The sequence below is a fragment of the Scylla paramamosain genome, chromosome 37 (assembly GCF_035594125.1).
Source record: "Scylla paramamosain isolate STU-SP2022 chromosome 37, ASM3559412v1, whole genome shotgun sequence".
Taxonomy (NCBI): domain Eukaryota; kingdom Metazoa; phylum Arthropoda; class Malacostraca; order Decapoda; family Portunidae; genus Scylla; species Scylla paramamosain.
In genome coordinates, this window is record NC_087187.1 from 5780125 (window position 1) to 5795000 (window position 14876).

Consider the following 14876-nt stretch of genomic DNA (forward strand, 5'->3'; position numbering starts at 1 on the left):
GTATTTAAATGAGGTTACAAGTACATAAAGGTGTGTGAGTAGCAAATGTTTATATACAGAGTGTGTAGGCTCGTGGGTGTGTGATGGGTGCGTCCCGTCCCCGTCCTCTCTTCATTGGTTATTATTGGACCTAACAGCCAATTATCTTACATGTTCTTTGCTGCAGGCCGGTCCCGGAGGTTCCCCAGGTGACGGCAGCACACAATACAAGGTCCGGCGAGGAGGAGTGATGGGGCGGTGCTGAGACTCGCTCCCTGAGGTGGGTCTGGCTGCTATTTCCGCTGCCTATAATAAGGTATTTCAACAACGCTTTCATCACGAGGGGATAAGGCGGCAGTGTGGCGGCCTGGCAGACCTTCCCTGGGTGTGTGGTGAGTGCAGGGGCGCCTGGTGTGGAGCTGTGGTGTCTGGGGCAGTTGGGAAGTGTTCTGAGTCAACACGGTTACAACACTGACTTCACGCTGTCGGTGATGCTGATATTGGGAAAAGTTTGGTGTTTTTGATACTTTTAGTCCGTGGTCTGAGGGACATTTCTCCATATATTTTTATTTATCAAGTATGATATTTACACCAAGGATTGTCGGAAGTGTTCTGTTTTGCCGCCACCAGGTCTCCCTCACAAACCTAGGGAACGACGTTATAAATGTAGCTTGAGGGGTGCAGGGGTGTGAGGCTCCTTCATCTGGGCAGTGGGAACTAGAACATAAATTTTACTCTCTCAGAAATTTGTTTATGTAGATCTTGTATAGTTAATTCCTTCATGTACCAGGTAGAGAATAAACAAATAATCCATTCCTTAAGGAGGGGAGCATAGAGACTTGGGTTAAGCATAACTGTCCCACAGGGTAGAGTGCTTTGAGTCCCACCACCACCACCACCACCACCACCACCACCACCACCACCAGCATGAGGTCCCCTTCCTCCAGTGCAGGCATCACCAAGTCCTGGGTGGAGTTTATGTTGACAGACTATGAGAGCCGGAAGATTCCTTCCACCACTGTCACTGTCAACAAATTCACCATCAAGAATGGTAGGTGTTGGTGTGTCATAGACTGACTGGGAAAATAAAATCTTATCATTATGATGCCTCAGCTCATGTGCCATCAGATACAGGCAAGTCTTGTTTGATATGTAAATAATGTATATTGTGAGAATTTATTGTATATAGTTGCAGTTTTATGTGCATTGGTCTGAAAATTCAAAGTATATTCAAGATGCATTGCTTATCAAGGTTATTAATACTTTGTTGCTGGAACTGTTGTGATTGCTGTTATTCTTCATTAATTTCTCACACCTTGCAGCCACCAAGCCTGGGGAAAGCTTCAATGCAGAGCTCATTCTGCTGGACGTGGAGGCGTTGCTCAGCAGTGATGGCCAGTCAGCTGACATAAGGCAGAACAAGGAGTATCACCTGGTGGTCAAGTTCCTGACCAAAGACCCTCTGACGTGTGAGGTGATCAAACGGTGTGGCTACCACATCAAGGAACTCAAGATGTACTCGGAGGTGGTGAGGGAACTCAATGATTTCCAGGCCACTCATGCTAGTGACAAGTACAGACTCTTCTTGCCTGAGTTCATCTATGGCAAGTGTACAGAAAAGGAGTACGTGCTGGTCATGGAGAACGTGAAGGTGTTGGGTTACGAGACCAACCCCAAGCAGGAAGGCCTCAGCTTTGAGCACGCCATGGTGGCTGTGGATCACGTGGCACGCCTCCATGCCGTCTCCTACTCCTATGACAAGACACACAACTTCCTAGAGAAGTTCCCGTGCTTCCAGTTCAGCACCGCCATTAGCACCTTCTTCAAGCCAGTGGTGTGGGCCTCCCTGGCCAATGTGATCACCTTCCTCAAGAGCCAGAAGATGTATGAAGACATGGTGAAGAAGCTGGAGACGGGGCGCACCACACTGCCTGTCAAGTTTGCTGCGCTGTGGGACGACCAGACCAGGCACCGCTTCCTGGCCCTCACCCATGGGGACTTCTGGAACAGCAACCTGATGTACCGCCACGATGAGAGTCACAACATAGAGTCCCTCAAACTGATTGACTGGCAGATTGCACAGTGGAACAATCCCGTGTTTGACCTCCACTATCTGCTTAACACCTCCACCTCCTTTGAGATGCGGAGGGACCATGCAGAAGAGATCCTGCGGCACTACCACACCACCTTCACCACTGCCACCAGCACCATGGGCACACCCGTCCCCAACTGGAACTATGAGCAGTTTAAGGCAGAGTTTGAGCGGACGTCCCTGGTGGGGTTCCTGATGGGGATGTGCCTGATCCAGGGCACGCTGAGCAAAGCTGGGGAGAACATCAACCGTGGGGGCTCGGCTTGCTGTCCCTCCTCCTGCTGGCTGACAGACAAGATCAAGTCGGGCTTTGCCAAGGTGGTGGTGTCCCTGGCCTTCAAGCCATCTTCCTCTTACATCATGCGTGCCAGCATCAAAAAAGTTCTGAGTCCCATTGGCCAGGAACTGGTGGAGGGCAGCAATGAGTTGCTCAACAGCAGGCTGCTAGATCTGCTGTTGGAGGCTGATGAGAAGGGTGTGCTGGATGTACTGAGTCTGTAGAAGGCACCAGCAGGTCAGGTGTGCCCAGCTGTCATGGGCAGGTCAGACCCATACAGGCACTGCAGGTAGGTCTTCACAGGTGCAATAGGTAGGTCATTTACAATGGTGCCACAGGTAGATCAGGTCTGTGGAGGCAGTACATGTGATCTTGGTCTGTCAGCACCACACAGGTCAGGTCTTCAGGGGACTCGACTGATAGATCAGGTTCACACGTGCAGTAGGTCAGGAGTATAGGTGTTTACAGAGGCATCATGGGTAGATAATTTCCACAGAGATGCCACAGGTAGGTAATTTATACAGAGGAATCATAGGTAGGTCAAGTTGACAGTGATAGGTCAAGCTCACATAGGCCCCACAGGTACCCCTGGCTACTTCCTGCTGGCCTCGGCTTCCAGTCTGTCTGTCTGCCTAGGATAATTACACAAGTTCAAATGAAGCTTCTTGGCAAGGAAAGATGACTATTTTTGTACATAAACTCCATCCTTTAGGTGTGTGGGAAGACAGTGGTTGTGTAGACTTTTTTGTAAGGCATCTTTGCTCTTTTTAATGTGTTCATCTGCTTCTCAGGCTTTTAGCTGTGGCTTTTCCTCACCTGGCCACTCTAAGTAATATTGAAAGATGTTCTCTCTGGGGCATAATCAACTTTTATGGTTTAAAAAGAAAGGTTTCAGCATATATAGAGGATATTTTTGCTAGGTGGCTTAGTGAATGGTTTCAAGTTATTTAGTAAAGAAGTAATATTTGTGATGACGTAATAATTGAAATGATGATGACCACAGCAATGTAGTATTAATTACAATAGTAATAACAACACTCACTGAAGTGCCTCATTTGGGTTTTGTGAAGTCATATTTTTGTGCCTAGTGTAAGACAGTGTTGTGATCTGGATCCCGGGGCCTGCTTCACTCAACTAGATACTGCGCCTCACACACCTCATTCTTACTTTTTACAGTGTACTCTTTGTTGAAATTTTACAAATATATTCAAACAATTTGTTTTAAGCAGGAATATTTTATGTTGAGCTGGTGATGTGTATTATGGACAGTGGGAGGCTTGTGCTGGTGTGCTGGCCTGGAGGGCAGTGATGGTGGTGGTGATGGGTGACAGCCCTACCAGCCAATACCTTCACCATTGGTTATATTTTAAAAATTTGTTGTGTTCAAATTACCAAAGGAATGCCAGATGACAAATTGAGAATTGTGTAGTATTACTAGATTTTTGAGAATGTGAATTTTAGGTAATTTTATACATGAATCAGTACATGCAGAGTACTGGCACATTCAGTGAGCTAGGGAGTGATGAGTGTGGCAGCATGACCACCCCTCACCCCGGACTGTGGTGGGTGTCGGCACAGACAACCAGGCTTGGGGAGAGGGCAAGGTGGTGGATGCATTCCTATTTTCACAACCTTCCTGTAACTGCTGCTGATGCTGCCACCGTGTCACAGTGACCTCTCAGTGTGCAGCGGTGACTCCTGGACTGATGATTCGTGGTGTTTTATGCAATATTTCCTATAGTGAGGGAGGCCTCTTGCAGGTATCATGGGATAGTAACTTTTACTGTGTGTGTGTGTGTGTGTGTGTGTGTGTGTGTGTGTGTGTGTGTGTGTGTGTGTGTGTGTGTGTGTGTGTGTGTGTGTGTGTGTGTGTGTGTGTGTGTGCATGCATGCATGCATGCATGTGTGCTACTCACCAGAAAGTGGGAAGGTTGAGTTGTCTCACAGTTGGATTGTCACTCACCTTCCTCACCTTAATGGGAAGTAACCAGAGCATCTACACAGACTTCCAGAGTATTGCATAATGTAGGAGAAAAATGAAACCAAGCTATGCTACTTAACATTTTTTACTCCTATGGCAATTATATATTTGTAACCATGATCAGAAATGCAATGTCCATCAAGATGGTGAGCTGCTGTGCATGTCACCTAGCCTGAGGTGCTGACCCTCATGCTGCACGCGTTTCCTCCGCTGTCTGGGTTGAAGCAGTGATGGTCACCAGTGTTTCACTCACCTGGGTTGCTTCCTTGCTACAAATTAACTTGTGATGAAAGCACAGCACGGCACAGCATGGCACAGCAGCGCCACACCTTTGATGGAAGCTGGTATGTGTTTATGTGTCACACAGATGTTCTCAGATGCCTTCCTCAGATGTTTGTTGCTAAAATATTTTCCTGTGTCATAAGTATGTATGTATTTGCTTTATATGTTTGTTGGATGAGCTGTTCTCATAAGCCAAAGGCACAAAGCTTAACTGAAGCACAAAGCAAAGTTTTAAATGTCTAAGCACTGCATTTTTCAAATAATCTATTTTCCTAACTAACATAAGGGTATTGATATTCCTATAGGCAAACTTGTAGTTTTCATTCTTGTGACATGCTATTTATGTGATGCACTTTTGGGTCAAGCTTTACTAAGCAGCCTCCTGGTGAGTGTTGTTGTGCCTGTCAGTCGTGTCATGTCACTGAGTGATTGATGGGTGTCATACCACTAACCCTTTAGAAAGTGCCACCTCCTTGTCTGCTCTTCACCCACTTGTTGGGCCTCCTCACCTTGCTTACTGTTCATTGTTTGTGTTTAATGTTGAGTGTTAAGTGTGTGTGTGTGTGTGTGTGTGTGTGTGTGTGTGTGTGTGTGTGTGTGTGTGTGTGCAGATGGACTGGTGCTGATGTGGTATGAGGTGGATGGGGTGCTGAGTGCATCTTGTAAGGCAGCAGTGGGAGGCAGCATGGAGAGGCAGTGGTGTGCATTGGCCCAGGCTGAACCATGACAGTGTTGAGGGACTTGGGTGATGAGTGTCTGGGCATGATGTAAGGTGTTGAAATGGTACTGGTAATGTGAAAGACTTGGTGTGTGTGTGTGTGTGTGTGCTGGTGTCCACAAACTAGTGAAGGAAGAATAATCACCAGTGCCTTACTGAGAGTTGCTTGCACGTATATTTATGTATGAACAAGTTGAGTCTATGATATATATTATGATATATATTCTATGTGTTGTTAGAAAAATAGAGTATTTAATATATTTGTATAATTTATAGTTTACACTGTCAGAAAGGTGTTGGGTATGTGTATGTGTGTGTGCGTGTGTGTGTGTATGTGTATATGTCTATATGATGTGATGCAGGTGGGTGAGGTTGCAAGTGTGTGGATGAAGGAAGCACAGTAATATATGAATAATTATATGTTCTTGTTCTGTTATAAAGACTTCTTGTTGTTTGATTAATGCACTGAAGTGATCTGTTAGCTTGCCACTGAGACGTGTGGGACAGATGGGGCAGAGAAGGTGTGAGGAGTGCGTCTGCGTGTCTGGCAGGTGGATGTGAATTGACTGTGTTCATATGTCTTCACTGATCAATGTTTTATTTGTCATCCTGAGTCATTGTAATGTGAGGCAGGATGTTACAGTGTTAACTAATGGGGATATTAAGAAAGAAAAAATTCTTGACTTGAGCAACTGCAAGAAACAGTTATACAGGTGTGGAATCATGCAAGACTTATTATTATTATTATTATTATTATTATTATTATTATTATTATTATTATTATTATTATTATTATTATTATTATTATTATTGGTGTTGTTGATGTTACTGCCATTATTGCCATATGTTACTGATTGATTTGTGTTCTGTGAGACATGTACAAACAGGGCAACACTTCCATGTGCAGAGTTAATACAGCTCAGGAAGATGGTTAGTGTGTGTGTGTGTGTTGAGGGAATGAGTTGAAGTAAAGTATTAGCAGTGTATAAAGCACAAAGCAGTTTTGCCACTCTACATATTCAGCTCAGGATTTTGTGTGAGAAAGAGAGAGAGAGAGAGAGAGAGAGAGAGAGAGAGAGAGAGAGAGAGAGAGAGAGAGAGAGAGAGAGAGACTAGTGCTAAAGCCGTTATGTGCAGCTCAAAAATGAAAGAGGTACAGATAAAGGGATGTATTGATATTATGAATAGAAAACTTTGCAAGAATGAATAAGTGAGTGAACAATGATGATTTAGAGATACTTGATTGATTTTGTGTATGATAAAGGGCTGTGTGTGTGTGTGTGTGTGTGTGTGTGTGTGTGTGTGTGTGTGTGTGTGTGTGTGTGTGTGTGTGTGTGTGTGTGTGTGTGTGTGTGTGTGTGTGTGTGTTAAGACAGGTCTATTGTGTCTTTTCTTTGTCTGATGCTGATTTTTCATGCTGTTTTATCTGCATTTTATATTTTTATAGTCTTTTAATGTGTGTGTGTGTGTGTGTATGTGTGTACACCAAATTCCTATACTTAGTACTACTTAACTTCATGCTATTTAACCTGAGTACCAGGTCTTAAGAAGTTGCCCTCTTCCTTGCAACCCATAAAAAAAAGTGTACTTGAAATCTTGGTTTTTCTTGATCTAAAGAAAAGAAAACTATGAATTAAAAGTAAAAAAATCATGATTGAATTTCACAGCTGTAAGTTAGTGAATTGTGGAGAGAGAGAGAGAGAGAGAGAGAGAGAGAGAGAGAGAGAGAGAGAGAGAGAGAGAGAGAGTAAACGTGGTAATGATGAAGCATGAAAATTAATTGTCAGTAATGGAAAAGTGACGAGAGAGTGAAGGTGGTGTCTGCCTTCGCTGTGCAAGTGGTAATAATAAATGTGACTATTGTACGGGACTTGATTCTTCTCCTGCCACTGTAGATGTAAATGCAAGCCATGTTGTGGAGGACCATTGTGGCTTGTGATGGTAACCAATTATTGCAAGATATTAAGGTGTATATATGAAGATGTGTTGTACATAAGAACATAATAGAAGCTGCAAGGAGCCATCAGGCCTACACGTGTCAATCCCTGTAAGAAATACACCTTATTTCCACCTATCATCCCCATCCATAAATTTGTCTAATCTTTTAAAGCTTCCTAATGACTCGGCACTAACAACCTGGCTATTGAGTCCATTAAATTCGTATAACACTGCATTTGAAAACCAATTAATTCCTTTCTCCATCTTGAATCTAACTGAAGCAAGCTTAAGAACCCGAACTACCCATCCCTTCGTTCCTCCGTTTCGACCAGTCATGCGCAAACTGCACGGGAAGTCGGAAGTATTTCGCCTAAGTTTCTTTGATGGGTATGTGTATCTTAAATTTGTCCCATTTAGTAGGCTTGCACCAGTGATTACAAAGTTGGTGAGCCGTCATAGTCCAAAATATCTGTACCTTTAGTGCGCTACTAAGCAACAAAGCTTGATAAATCCTGGTCCAGATTCTAGTGTTGGTAAGCTGTAGTGCCGAAGAAAAACACCTCGGTACTTACTACACCATTGTTACGCACCACACCACCATGCCACATCTTCCCACCCTAACTTCTACTCACCAGTACACCCTGACATACACTATTCTTATACCCTGACCATACTTAAATCCAACATAGTGGTGGTGTGGCTTTCATTCTTTAATTTCTCTGCTACATCTCTTCCGTTCCACCTTCCTTGACTGCCCTCTGAAGGAAGGCCGTGAGTCCTCTCCACCAGCATCTTGATTGTATATATGATTATACCGATTTATTAAGTCACACACAGCTAAACAAGACAGTAAATAAATCTATAAAATTCGACACAAATCTCTCTCTCTTTCTCTCTCTCTCTCTCTCTCTGGATGGATGGATGGACCGAAAACAGGTGGATGTAATGTGTGTGTGTGTGTGTGTGTGTGCGCGCGCGCACCTGCTAGTGATGACACACACACACACACACACACACACACACACCTGCTCTCTCACCTGTCTTTCCTCCCATACTTAACCTGCCTCGCCTAACACCCGAACTCTCTCACGATGGCGCCTCTTTGCTCCTCCTCCTCCTCATTCTTCTGCCACTCTTGTTCCTGCCTTTCTTCCCCACGTTCACACAATAATACATTACACAGTACTCTTACTAGTTGGCATTCTCGTTAATTCGTAAGTCCTACATTACCTGGTATCCTCGGAACATATTATCAAACACATCAAGGTCTTTGAACAGGCTTCAGTAGAAGTGGTACGTTCATAATAATTTAATGTGCTTTGGTGGACATCATTGAGGTTTTCAAGGTATTTTAATGCTTCTAGCTATAACTTAACTAGTTTTTGATGGAAGTGTTTTAAAGAGGTTTTCATTATTCTAGCGATAGTTTTACTTGCCAAATTGGAAGTTATTGGGGGTTTTAAGGGTAACCGTAATAGAAGTTAATGGGGTTCTTAAGGGAATTCTTCCAATTATACTTTGTAAGAGCCTCTAGTGGAAGTTATTGGGGTTTCCAAGGATGTTTTCATGACTCCAGTGATAGTTTAACGAAGATTCTACATCACCAATGAAAAATAAATAAATAAATAAAAACACCCATGAGAACCTGACTGCAGTAATCTCCGTAGCATCTGAAGAGTAATGCTGAGAGAACGAAGCGCTTCAGGATAAAGAGCCTCGTATTGCCTGTCTCCTTCCCGCCACCCACCAGACATGTGGCGGTGAAACAACCACTGACAGATGGTATGCGGCAAGATTTGCTCTCACCGCTCTCTTATCTCTCAAGCTCCTTTGTGTAGAGTACTGAACTCTCTCTCTCTCTCTCTCTCTCTCTCTCTCTCTCTCTCTCTCTCTCTCTCTCTCTCTCTCTCTCTCTCTCTCTTTCGTGTCCCTTCTCACCTTCTCTCATCCTCCCCGCTCCTTCTTTCCTCACCCTTGTAAATAAGCAAGGTAAAATAATAATAATAATAATAATACGCACAGGATGGTTATATATTTTCAACTTTTGGATTTAAGAAGCTAGTACATTCCGGTTGGTAATATTAGCTCTCTGTGGAATCATCAGTTACTATAGCGGGGTTTGCAAAGATAGCATAAGTAAATGAGACAAAGAAAAAAAAATGAAGATAAAGTAAGTAAACAATTAGATCTAAGAATAACTGAATAAATGAATGAGTGAATTAATAGATTAATAAATAAATAATCAAACAGAAAGTTCATTATACACTATTATTAAGAGATTAATGGTGATTCCTCTAACGATCTCTATTTGCCGACCAAAGCTGACACAACTCCATAGCACCCAGACACGCCCCAACACTAATACACTTCACTACACCCTGACACCCTAACACATAATGAAGCACCCTACAACACACCCTAACACATAAAAGTACACCTATTAACACACCGTAACATACCCTGACACGCCATAATACACCCTAACACACCCTAACGAACCCGGATACATACTAACATAAGAGAACACATTAAAAAAACACCTTTAAACACACCATAACATTATGATACACCTTAACACACCCTAACGTATCTCAACACACCCTGCTCCTATCACCCTAACCACCATGACATTTAAATCACCTGGTGGCCGTATTCTGAAACGCTTTACTCTCTCTCTCTCTCTCTCTCTCTCTCTCACCGCAACTATTTTCAAAAGGCCACAGAGATGACTAGCCGGGTTCCCACGCGTGTTTCTCCTGTTCATAAGGCAGAAATCTCATTAATCTATCACTGGAACCACAAAAAGCGCATTTAGAACCCGTGTAGCTTAATCTAGAGCAACTGGAATGAACGTAATAGTGCGGCGCAGAAGTGTTTCAAAATATGATCCCTGTGGCATCCTGCAGGGCGAGGACAAGGGGTTAGTGTTATCTAGGAGGCCTGTGGACACTCGCTTCTAGTTAGCACCGGCCCGTCTCTCTACCCCGCCGCCCTATGTGTGATAAGATAGTGCCAACATACCTCCAGGCACACGTACGAGAGAGAGAGAGAGAGAGAGAGAGAGAGAGAGAGAGAGAGAGAGAGAGAGAGAGAGAGAGAGATCCGTTTTCTACAAGTATATTTGATTGTGTTTTTGTTTATTTTAATTTATATTTATAGTAGCGTCAGTCAGCTTGCTAATCTATCTATCTATCTATCTATCTATCTATTTTGTATATGCGATTGGATTCTCCTGCTTTCTTTCGAGTTTGTCAATCGGATTTAATTCACCGTATCGTCACTCATTTGTTTTGTGTGCTGAGTACATTGTTTGTGGAATGCTTATCACTGGATTGCACAAAGAAAGGAAAAGAAAGAAGAGGGGGAAGAAGGGGAGGAGGGGAGAGAGGGAGCGGAGACAGTAAAGGTGTGGATGGAGAGAGAGAGAGAGAGAGAGAGAGAGAGAGAGAGAGAGAGAGAGAGAGAGAGAGAGAGAGAGAGAGAGAGAGAGGAGCAGGGTAGAGATAAAGACAATGTTGTAACAGGTGGATGCATTGTGAATTAGTTATCAGTCACGCCTCTATATAAACACAGTTATCATCACCGCAGCCACAGTGCCTCGCTTCTTCCACCAGATCCACGCGGGAGCTGTTTTGAGCCACTCTCCTGCCTCGGGTGCGTCTCGGCGCGCCCAGGTAACTCCCAGTGCCCAGGTACAGTGCAAGAGAGAGGATGACACTTATTGGTAATTAATGTTGGTAAGGCTCAACACACACACACACGCACACATACACACACACACACACACACTCTCTCTCTCTCTCTCTCTCTCTCTCTCTCTCTCTCTCTCTCTCTCTCTCTCTCTCTCTCTCCAACAATTTCTACCAGAGCTTGTTAAAATCCCTCTAGAAGTATGAAATTCTTATAACTTCCACTAGAGCCTGTTGAACTATCATTAGAAGCATGGAAACTCACTTGAAAACTCCCATAACTTCTACTAAACCCTGTGAAATTAGCAGTAGAAGCATGAAAACATAATTGAAAATCCCAGTAATTTCCTTTAGAGCCTGTTAGAAGTCGAGATAAGACGCTGAAGTGTGTGAGAATACAGTGTTGGCAATTGGCATGATTACTGGACGGAGATGAACAAGTAAAGCGTAACGCAGAAATAACGCAAAATCAATCGCCATTCCCTCAGTCGCCTGAACCATTCGGTCAAATTATATGAAGCATTGATTTGTTCGCCTGGCTCAGTCGACTGCGGGCTGGTCTGTCTCCACACGCCGCGCAACCTCAGCTATCCATCAGTGATTATCAAGCTTTCCTCAGGCATCGGAGAATTCCTTTTCATAACCCAGGAACAACAACCTGAAGAACATAAAAAAGTACTATATAAAATGTGGATGAAAAGAGGAAACAAAAGAAGACAAATGATACAATAAAACATCAAGCAAAACCAGAAGAATAATTAAGGAGATGTCGATACAAAAACTGTAGCTCCGCATCTGCATCTTCATCTACATTTATCTCTCAGTTTAATGGTTGATGTATTTTCACTGATTATGTTGTTGCGTGACATTATAGTGCATTGGGTTAGGCACGGTCCGGTTAGGTTAGATTAATTTTGAAAGGAGCAGGAAAGGAAGGATAAGAAAGAACATGAAATAAATCGGTGAACAGGCGGGTGTGAGGGCCGGAGCTGCGCCGCGTCCCCCGTCAGCGTTCTGTCCCGCTGTCTCTCAAGTACTTCGAATGAAATCTACATTTATAGTTTGTTCGTTTTACTTGGGATGCTTAGGGTCGGCAAGGCTGCAGAGAGAGAGAGAGAGAGAGAGAGAGAGAGAGAGAGAGAGAGAGAGAGAGAGAGAGATTTTGCTCGCGTCTTGTAGCCTAATATTCTTAATGTAATCATGTTTCTCGATTTTCTATAATTTCTATTTATTTCTTTTTATAAATTAGTTTTCCATTCTGTAGACTTTTTCTATTTATCTCATTTATCTACTTATTTTTTTTGGTTTGCAAGATGTGAATGTTTACAGTGCCATTGTAATTAGTGACTGAAAAAAAAAAAAACTTAAAATTTCTCTCGTTCAGTTCTATAAATGGTTTCTTACGTTCCAGAACATTATAATTTATGTAACGTGCCACAGTTGTTTGGGAGAAATGGAAACGTAACCAATCACTTAGCTTATGTAACAATTACACAACCACACGTGTTCGAGCCTCTGAGAGATGCTCAAACCAGAGTCGGAGAGAGTTCATGAGCTCAGTTCGCGGAAATACTTTGAAGGGTGAGGGTGTTCGCGTGTGTGCCGCTGGGAGTCCCTTATTACGAAGTGTTCCTCCACCTGTGCGTCTCGGGAGCTTTGTGAAAGCGTGAGTACTTGGGTTGTTGTGTGTGTGTGTGTGTGAGAGAGAGAGAGAGAGAGAGAGAGAGAGAGAGAGTTTTCTTTTCTGTATCCATTGCCACCACCACCACCACCACCACAACTACTACCACTACTACTACTACTACCACTACTACTACTACTACTACTACTACTACTACTATTACTACTACTACCACCACCACTACCATTATTACTTTCATTGTTATGTATCATAATGAGTGTCACATCCCTCACTGTTACCGCGACTCACCATCGTCTCGCCACTACAGCGCATCACCAAGCAGTGCTGCAGTGGTGTGCCGGGACGCAGCACCCCGCACTGCCCGGGGCGTGGCACAGGTGAAGGGACAGCTGATGAGTACTTGGCCTGAGTAACACGAGAGTAGAGTGATGAGAAGGCAAATGAGTTAATTGCCAGGTGACACTGAGGCAAGACAAAGGAACACAGTCAGAACATTGAATCTTTAATGAGAACAAATGCACATAGTGAGATATAATGATACCAAGCCTGTGGCAGTACTAGGGTGGTCGGCTGCTGGGCTCACTCGCGTAATACATAACAATACTCGGGATTCTCACAGCGAAGTAGCAGCCAGTTGACCTCCACAACACTATATATAAGAATGATTATAACCACGGTGCGCCCCGGGGCCGCCGACATCCCCACCGGCCCCGGCAGGTGGGGAAGACAGGGAGGGGAGGGGAAGACGGCTTGTTACCACTGACTTACCCCTCATCCTTCCCTGCCCTCCCCGCCGCTCCTCCCCACTTGGCCCACGCCAGCCTGAGGGATGCACCGTCCCAGCCTCGCCCCGGACTCCTGCCAGTGGTTGTCAGGGGCAGGGGGAGGGGTAGGGAGGGCAGCGGTGGTCCTTCAGGGTAGGCGGCGCCGTGCCTTGCGGGGGAGGAGGTGGGCCGTGGGTGAGGGGCGGGGCGCATCCCCGCACGCCTTGCCTGTGGAGCGGCGAGGCGCACGAGGAGGCCGCCCGGGGGCGAGCTGAAGGCTCTGTTGCTCCCGAACCGCTTGTCCCCTTGGTCGATGGGAGCAGGAGAGCCTTCGCCTTAACGCTACTCAAGGGCCACGTATAAACAGAATGGTTTGGACCTGCTTGTTAATAATAGTCTACGCCGCTCCCTGCGCGGGGCGGCACGCACACGTATGGATTGCACGCAACTCATTCATCACTCAGTAAGGAACAAATCAGGCGAATGCTGCTACAAGGAACCTACCATTTTTTTTGTCCTCCTTTCTCACACGTGTCGTCGGCGCGGCCGTGAGGCTCCGAGCCGGCGGCGGGGTTCAAACTATGACTCACTCACCTGCATGTGTCGAGGTAATAAAAACTTGGCAGTAAACAAAATACCTAAACGTTTCCGATCGCGAGCATCATCCACACCCAAGATCACATTGCCCGCCATTTTCGTTAGCTGGGCCGCGCCCCATGTCACCTCGCTGGACGCGCGAACACACACACACACACACACACACACACACACACTCTACATTCACGAGCACAACACGTACACGGACTACATCATCTACAAGCGGACGTCCGTGGTCGGGTCGCCGGTGAAGGCCGCGTCAGCGTCTCCGCCGTCATGTGCTATAATCGTGTTTGTCCTCCTCGCGGTGATGGCGGCGGCGCTCGCTGAGCCGCGGGCGGCGCCGACCACGGGCGTGGCGGTTGATGAGCGAGGTGTGATGAAAGGCGCGGCGCAGGCGTGGCCGAAGGCCCCAGGCCTCGCGGGCCGCAGGTCAGCAGTGAACCAGCACACGTTGAGGCCCGGCGTGGGCCACTAGGGGTCCCTGGCGCGGCGTCGTTCGTTCGTTCGACGTGTTCCTGTCTCCGGCACGGTCTTGTCAAGGGACACAGGCGTGAGACTCACTTGCTATGATAACGAGTCGGAGCTCCCGTGTGGTGGTGGTCGGGTCGTAACAAGGCGGGGATGACCGGCTGCACCTCGGGACGCTAACAACCAATGCTAGGGCTGGTCGGCGGCGGGGCCGCTGCGACAGGTAGGCTGAGGCTCGCAGCAGGCAGCTGGCGTCACCCTGGAGCGCCGCCAGCCACCTCTGCGGCACCAGCCCGCCTGCCCGACGCTCTGATCTGCTGCTGGCCTTACTCCTCTTCTTCCTCCTCCTCCTCCTCCTCTTCATCTTCCTCCTCCTCTTCCTCCTCCTCTTCCTCCTCCTCCTCCTCCTCCTCTTCTTCCTCTTCTTCTTCGTCCTCTGCGGGGGA

General features: G+C 45.7%; 3 protein-coding genes across 11 annotated transcripts in view; 2 read left to right on the forward strand and 1 right to left on the reverse strand.

Moving 5' to 3' along the window:
- The first annotated feature begins 37 nt into the window (after positions 1–37).
- LOC135091559 (uncharacterized) lies at positions 38–7194 on the forward strand. Of its 4 annotated transcripts, XR_010262555.1 has the most exons (4): positions 39–259; positions 845–1030; positions 1302–5190; positions 5223–7194. XR_010262555.1 is itself a non-coding variant. In XM_063989310.1 (3 exons), exons 2-3 carry the CDS (start codon positions 907–909, stop codon positions 2570–2572), a joined length of 1395 nt encoding a protein of 464 aa, XP_063845380.1. In that variant the 5' UTR covers positions 38–371; positions 845–906; the 3' UTR covers positions 2573–7194. The 4 variants fall into 4 exon arrangements, 3 of the variants coding, with proteins under 3 accessions (XP_063845380.1, XP_063845381.1, XP_063845378.1); XM_063989310.1 differs by having other exon boundaries at positions 38–371; positions 1302–7194; XM_063989311.1 differs by having other exon boundaries at positions 38–295; positions 1302–7194.
- A 2005-nt stretch (positions 7195–9199) lies between these two features.
- Positions 9200–14876, forward strand: part of LOC135091562 (uncharacterized) — a 78527-nt gene continuing 72850 nt past the window's right edge. Inside the window, exon 1 of the mRNA XM_063989324.1 lies at positions 9200–12622. The gene's annotated coding sequence lies outside the window, so the exon portion shown is untranslated. The remainder of the gene's footprint in view (positions 12623–14876) is intronic.
- LOC135091557 (muscle LIM protein Mlp84B-like) overlaps positions 13084–14876 on the reverse strand; it is a 29390-nt gene continuing 27597 nt past the window's right edge. For 5 of the 6 annotated variants that reach the window (XR_010262554.1, XM_063989303.1, XM_063989299.1 and 2 more), the window contains one exon: positions 13084–14876. This exon is cut by the window's right edge and continues 617 nt beyond it. Coding sequence is in view for 5 of the 6 variants with exons in the window: in XM_063989303.1 (XP_063845373.1) it covers positions 14498–14876 (379 nt within the window). In the remaining variant the exon portion in view is untranslated. The other variant, XM_063989304.1, reaches the window with a different exon arrangement.

What these genes read in the sequence shown, in the direction of transcription:
- LOC135091559 (XM_063989310.1), top strand. Translation starts at nt 907, where the DNA reads ATGAGGTCCCCTTCCTCCAGTGCAGGCATCACCAAGTCCTGGGTGGAG. An exon ending in CAAATTCACCATCAAGAATG is followed by an intron (nt 1,031 to 1,301) that starts GTAGGTGTTGGT and finishes CACACCTTGCAG; the next exon opens with CCACCAAGCCTGGGGAAAGC.